The 7111-nt window shown below is 49.0% G+C and overlaps 1 protein-coding gene across 1 annotated transcript; it reads left to right on the top strand.

Moving 5' to 3' along the window:
* Window positions 1-755: 755 nt before the first annotated feature.
* Window positions 756-4808, top strand: LOC135374630 (uncharacterized protein K02A2.6-like). The gene has a single exon (XM_064607585.1). It carries the CDS (start codon window positions 756-758, stop codon window positions 4806-4808), a length of 4053 nt encoding a protein of 1350 aa, XP_064463655.1.
* The last annotated feature ends 2303 nt before the right edge of the window (window positions 4809-7111 follow it).

Here is a 7111-nt window from a genome sequence, read left to right as displayed (position 1 = left end):
ACAAGATAAAAATAATCACCTGTAATATGAAAATAATGCCACATGTTGAAAGCATAAACGTACGCAGCTCATCAGGCAGCCACTGTTGCCCGGAATACCGCATACACGCGTGTTTAGTCCGCACGTACAAAATAAAAAGAATACCTATAATTTGAAAATAATGCCATATGTCAAAAGCATAAACTTGCGCAGCTCATCAGGCAGCCACTGTTGCGCGGAATACCGCATACACGCGTGTTTAGCCCGCACGTACAAAATAAAAAGAATCACCTATAATTTGAAAATAATGCCATATGTTAAAAGCATAAACGTGCGCAGTTCATCTGGCAGCCACTGTTGCCCGGAATAGCGCAAACACGCGTGTTTAGTCCGCACGTACAAAATAAAAATAATCACCTGTAATTTGAAAATAATGTCATATATTGAAAGCATAAACGTGGGCAGGTCATCAGGCAGCCACTGTTGCCCGGAATACCGCATACACGCGTGTTTAGTCCGCACGTGCAAAATAAAAAGAATCACCTATAATTTGAAAATAATGTTGTAATATAGTGACGACGACAAAGTTACGGAACTGTTCACGCGCTGCGCGTCCTGTTGTGTTCGCATTCTTGCTGTAAGCTTCCGTTGGAAGCGGATGGTTTTCTTCGGGCTCTCTGGTTTGGAATAAATCTTTGGATGGTTCATCTGCTGGCTCTCGATGATGTAACACTGGCGACGAGAAATCCAACCCACGGCAGGCTCCATTCTGCACGATGTCTCTGCGGCTACACGAATTCAGCGAAGGTGCTGACTGGTCGTCATGGATCGAACGCCTGGCGTTCTACTTCGAAGCCAATGAAATCACCCAACCCACGAAGAAACGGGCGTTTCTTCTAAGCCAATGTGGTGAGCGGACATATCAGACCATACGAGCCCTTGTCCACCCTCGACTTCCAGCCGAAGTGGATTATGCCGAACTTGTGCAAATTCTGAGTGGACACTTCGACCCTAAGCCTACCGAACTTCTGGGACGCTGCAAGTTCCACAAACGGGATCAACTTCCCTCGGAATCTATTTCACAGTACGTGACGGAGCTTCGAAGTATTGCGAAGGAATGCAACTTCGGAACACCAGCAGCGACGAATTTGCAAACCACTGCAGAGTCAGGCGATGCAGTAGCCCGGCCGGCCGACCCCGTTCCAGCTTCGGACACGTCGCTACCGCTCAACGTAATGTTGAGAGACAGGCTGATTTGCGGAGTTCGAGACCCAGCGCTTCAACAGCGTCTACTCACAGAACGGAACATTACCTTCGAACGCGCTCTGGACCTAGCCTTGGCTGCGGAATCCGCTTTAAACCAGCAGGCCCACATCAAAGGAATGGGGGACTCTCAGCAAATTAACGCAATGGCCAAGAAGGTTCCCAATAAGAAGCGGAAGAAGGATCGGCAACATTCTCAGCCATGTTTTCGCTGCGATGGACAGCATGATCCATCGGGTTGTCGATTCAGGGACGCCGTTTGCCACTTCTGCAAAAAGAAAGGGCACATCGAAAAGGCCTGTAGGTCCAAGAAGTCACAGATGAAGGATCGGACAACAAATCAGTTGCAGCCAGAGCACGAAGACGTTACAGTACCGTCAGTCTACACGCTGCATAACGTACGCTCCGAAGTAGCTCCGAAGATAACCATGGCTTTGAGGCTCAATGACGTACCACACGTAATGGAGGTAGACTCAGGCGCCGCTTTTTCGATTATTGGCGACGACACATACAGGAACTTATGGCGTACTCGACGTCCAAAGCTTCAGCCAGAACCAACAACTTTGTCAACTTGGTCGGGCCAACCGTTGACACTTCTGGGGAAGATTTCGGTTACCGTTCAGCTGGACGACAGCACGCATGTTCTACCCCTACGAGTAGTGAAGGGAGCTGGCTCATCTCTCTTAGGGCGCGACTGGTTCCAGTACCTCGGAATCTCCGTCAAGGTCAACCAGATGCGCATGGCTGAGACAGTCGATACGGTACTGGCACAGTATTCGGACGTCTTCGATCCGGCTTTCAACGGACACAGTGGCACTCCAGTGCACATCACCATGAAACAGGAGGCTTCACCAAAGTTCTTGAAAGCTCGGCCTGTACCTTTTGCACTCCGGGACGCGGTGTTTAAGGAACTCGAGAAGCTCGAAACACAAGGTATCTTGGAACCTGTGCAAGCTTCAAGATGGGCTACGCCAATTGTGATCGTTAGAAAAAAGGATAATACACTCCGGATTTGCGGGGATTACCGAACGACAGTAAACGCAAGCGTGGAATTGGCGTCGTACCCGCTGCCAACGATAGACCAGCTTCTGTCAACGTTACGAGGAGGAAAGTTTTTTTCAAGAGTGGACCTGACTCAAGCATATCAACAGCTTCGTGTAGACGACGCCACGGCGGAAGCACTAACAATCACTACACTCAAGGGACTGTTCAAGGTGAAACGTCTACCGTTCGGAGTTTCCGTCTCCCCGCTGGTTTTTCAGCAATTCATGGATCAACTCCTCATGGGGCTTGACGGCGTGGTCGTCTATCTTGATGATATTTTGATTTCCGCCGCAACCATGGAAGAACACAGCGGACGTCTCACAGCCGTACTACAGAGGCTCAGGCAAGCTAGGCTAAAAGCAAAACGGGCGAAATGCATCTTTGGCGTGCAAGAGCTTGAGTTTTTGGGACACATCGTCAACGCAGAAGGCGTTCGACCTTCTCACAGCAAAATACAGGCTATCGCCGATGCTCCACCACCCACAAACAAAGCGCAGCTGCAGTCCTTCCTGGGCATGCTGGCATTCTACTGTAAATTCATCAAAGACCGAGCTACGATTGCAGAGAGTCTGCATAGGCTTTTGGATGCGGAAGCCCCTTGGCGTTGGGAAGAAAAACATCAGAGGGCATTCGACGAGCTGAAAGGAAGGTTGCTGTCCGCTCCTGTCCTCCAGCACTATGACGAGAAGAAACCCCTGTTCCTGTCCTGTGACGCCTCGCCGTACGGACTCGGCGCAGTCCTGGCACAGCCTGACGATCACGGAAACGAAGCTCCAATTGCATTCGCTTCGCGCACACTGGGGAAAGCTGAGCGCAACTACGCACAGCTGGATAAAGAGGGCTTAGCCATCGTGTTTGCAGTGACACACTTCCACCAGTATATCGCAGGGAGAGAAGTAATCATCTACAGCGACCACAAACCCCTACTGGGCATCATGGGCGCGGACCGCCCGATTCCTGCAGTTTTATCTCCACGTATGACAAGATGGTGCCTGTTGCTCGGGGCCTACAGCTATAAACTACATTACAGGCCGGGAAAACGCCATCAAAACGCCGACGCCCTCAGCAGACTGCCTCTACCTGTAGAAGAGGATGAACCGGCGGGACCTGGAGATGTGCTCATGATCGAGGCGGTTTCCATTCCCCCTCTCACGCCTTCGGCTATTGCGCAGTCAACTGCACAGGATACAACCCTCTCAAGAGTGTATCAAGGGGTACAGTCGGGTTACGTCTCAGATTGGACCGGGAAAGATTTTCTGCCCTTCAACGTAAGAAGGAACGAACTTTCTACCCACAAAGGTTGCTTACTTTGGGGTTCGCGAGTGGTTATTCCCCCAGCGCTACAGTCGCAAGCTCTCACCCTGCTCCACGCTGGCCACAGAGGAATGACAGCCATGAAGCACGCTGCAAGAAGTTATTTCTGGTGGCCACAACTCGACACCGCCATCGAGAACGCCGTAAGCAGCTGCCACACGTGTCAGCGCTATGCCAAGTCTCTGCCCAGACAACCACCACCTGTGTGGTCTCGTCCTCGCGTCGCTTGGTCTGTCCTCCACATGGATCTCGCAGGACCGATTCACGGCCAATCCTACCTTGTTGTAGTTGACGCCGTCACGAAGTGGCTCGAGGTGCGACCCGTGTCCACCGCAACAAGCTCCACCCTCATCGACGCGCTACGTGCCATCTTTGCCACTTTCGGACTTCCGCAACTCGTGGTCAGCGATAATGGTACCGCCTTCGTTTCCAGCGAGATGAAGTCGTTCTTCAGCCGCAATGGTATACGCCACGTAACCAGCGCCCCATATCATCCCGCTACAAACGGCCAGGCGGAGAGGATGGTTCAGGAGCTAAAGCGGGCCCTGAAGAAACACACCCAAGGAAGTATTCAGTGTCGTCTGTCGAGATTTCTCCTGAACCAGCACACCACAGCGCATGCGGTAACCAAGGAGACGCCAGCTAAACAAATGTTTGGAAGGGAATTGAGGACTGCCCTGGACGCAATTCACCCGCACTACGAGGACTCGCCCCCCGACACCCAAGCCCAGCTTGACGACCACTTCAAGGTCGGCCAGACCGCGTGGTTCAGAACTTTCACCAATAATGGAAAGTGGTGTCAAGTGAAGGTCTGCAGGAAGGTCGGCAAACGTTCCTACGAGGGCCTCACACAGGATGGACGACTGCTTCGTCGGCATGTGGATCACATGCGCAGGTCCTCTTCGCCGGTTGACAGCCCACCACGTCTCACGTCAAGCTTCCGGTTCCCCACTGGTGACATAAATTCGCCACCTGCAAGGCTACCGGTGCCGCCAAACGACTCGCCTTGCCCCACAGACGTGGTCCCCGTCACTTCCCAAGCTCGTTCAAGACATATTCCTCAATGGCTTTCCACAGCGGCGGAGCACCCGCCTCACGACGACGCTCCACTACCGGCAGCACCTAGGGACATCATATCTGGGCCTACATCATCTCGTGGTAGACCACTCAAGAAACCTGTGCGTTTCGGACATTCAGTTTCAGACTAAGGGGGGGAAAAGTGTAATATAGTGACGACGACAAAGTTACGGAACTGTTCACGCGCTGCGCGTCCTGTTGTGTTCGCATTCTTGCTGTAAGCTTCCGTTGGAAGCGGATGGTTTTCTTCGGGCTCTCTGGTTTGGAATAAATCTTTGGATGGTTCATCTGCTGGCTCTCGATGATGTAACAAATGTCATATGTCGAAAGCATAAACGTGCGCAGTTCATCAGGCAGCCACTGTTGCCCAGAATACCGCATACACGCGTGTTTAGTCCGCACGTACAAAATAAAATAATCACCTATAATTTGAAAATAATGCCATATGTCACGAGCATAAACGTGCGCTGCCCATCAGGCAGCCACTGTTGCGTGGAATACCGCATACACGCCTGTTTAGCCCTCACGTACAAAATAAAAAAATACCTTTAATTTGAAAATAATGCCATATGTCAAAAGGATAAACGTGCACAGTTCAGCAGGCGGCCACTGTGACCCGGAATACCGCATACACGCCTGTTTAGCCCGCACGTACAAAATAAAAATAATCACCTGTAATTTGAAAATAATGTCATATGTTCGAAGCATAAACGTGCGCAGTTCATCAGGCAGCCACTGTTGTGTGGAATACCGCATACACGCGTGTTTAGTCCGCACGTACAAAATAAAAAGAATACCTATAATTTGAAAATAATGCCACATGTCAAAAGCATTAACTTGCGCAGCTCATCAGGCAGCCACTGTTGCCCGGAATACCGCATACACGCGTGTTTAGTCCGCACGTGCAAAATAAAAAGAATCACCTATAATTTGAAAATAATGCCATATGTCAAAAGCATAAACGTACGCAGCTCATCAGGCAGCCACTGTTGCCCGGAATACCGCATACATGCGTGTTTAGCCCGCACGTACAAAATAAAAAGAATCACCTATAATTTGAAAATAATGCCATATGTCAAAAGCATAAACGTGCGCTGTTTTTCAGGCAGCCACTGTTGCCCCGAATACCGCATACACGCGTGTTTAGTCCGCACGTACAAAATAAAAATAATCATCTGTAATATGAAAATAATGCCGCATGTTGAATGCATAAACGTACGCAGTTCGTCAGGCAGCCACTGTTGCCCAGAATACCGCATACACGCGTGTTTAGTCCGCACGTACAAAATAAAAATAATCACCTGTAATATGAAAATAATGCCGCATGTTGAATGCATAAACGTACGCAGTTCGTCAGGCAGCCACTGTTGCCCAGAATACCGCATACACGCGTGTTTAGTCCGCACGTACAAAATAAAAATAATCACCTGTAATATGAAAATAATGCCGCATGTTGAATGCATAAACGTACGCAGTTCGTCAGGCAGCCACTGTTGCCCAGAATACCGCATACACGCGTGTTTAGTCCGCACGTACAAAATAAAAATAATCACCTATAATTTGAAAGTAATGCCATATGTCACGAGCATAAACGTGCGCTGCCCATCAGGCAGCCACTGTTGCGTGGAATACCGCATACACGCCTGTTTAGCCCGCACGTACAAAATCAAAAATACCTTTAATTTGAAAATAATGCCATATGTCAAAAGGATAAACGTGCACAGTTCAGCAGGCGGCCACTGTGACCCGGAATACCGCATACACGCCTGTTTAGCCCGTACGTACAAAATAAAAAGAATCACCTGTAATTTGAAAATAATGCCATATGTCAAAAGCATAAACGTGCTCAGATCACCTGGCGGCCACTTTAGACAGGAATGCCGCATACACCCGTGTTTAGTCCGCACGTACAAAATAAAAAGAATACCTATAATTTGAAAATAATGCCATATGTCAAAAGCATAAACTTGCGCAGCTCATCAGTTAGCAACTGTTGCCCGGAATACCGCATACACGCGTGTTTAGTTTGCACGTGCAAAATAAAAAGAATCACCTATAATTTGAAAATAACGCCATATATCGAAAGCATAAACGTGCACAGTTCATTAGGCAGCCACTGTTGTCCGGAATACTGCATACACGCGTGTTTAGTCCGCAAGTACAAATAAAAAGAATATCTATAATTTGAAAACAATGCCATATGTCGAAAGCATAAACTTGCGCTGTTCATCAGGCAGCCACTGTTGCCTGGAATACCGCATACACGCGTGTTTAGTCCGCACGTACAATATAAAAATAATCACCTGTAATTTGAAAATAATGTCATATGTTGAAAGCATAAACGTGCGTGGTTCATTAGGCAGCCGCTGTTGCCCGGAATACCGCATACACGCGTGTTTAGTCCGCACGTACAAAATAAAAATAATCTCCTATA

Source organism: Ornithodoros turicata, unplaced genomic scaffold (genome assembly GCF_037126465.1).
Source record: "Ornithodoros turicata isolate Travis unplaced genomic scaffold, ASM3712646v1 Chromosome87, whole genome shotgun sequence".
NCBI classification, from domain to species: Eukaryota; Metazoa; Arthropoda; class Arachnida; order Ixodida; family Argasidae; genus Ornithodoros; species Ornithodoros turicata.
This window is presented reverse-complemented; position numbering and strand designations above follow the sequence as displayed.

Excerpts from the sequence above, each read along its gene's own strand:
- LOC135374630 (XM_064607585.1), top strand. The coding sequence starts at position 756 with ATGTCTCTGCGGCTACACGAATTCAGCGAAGGTGCTGACTGGTCGTCA.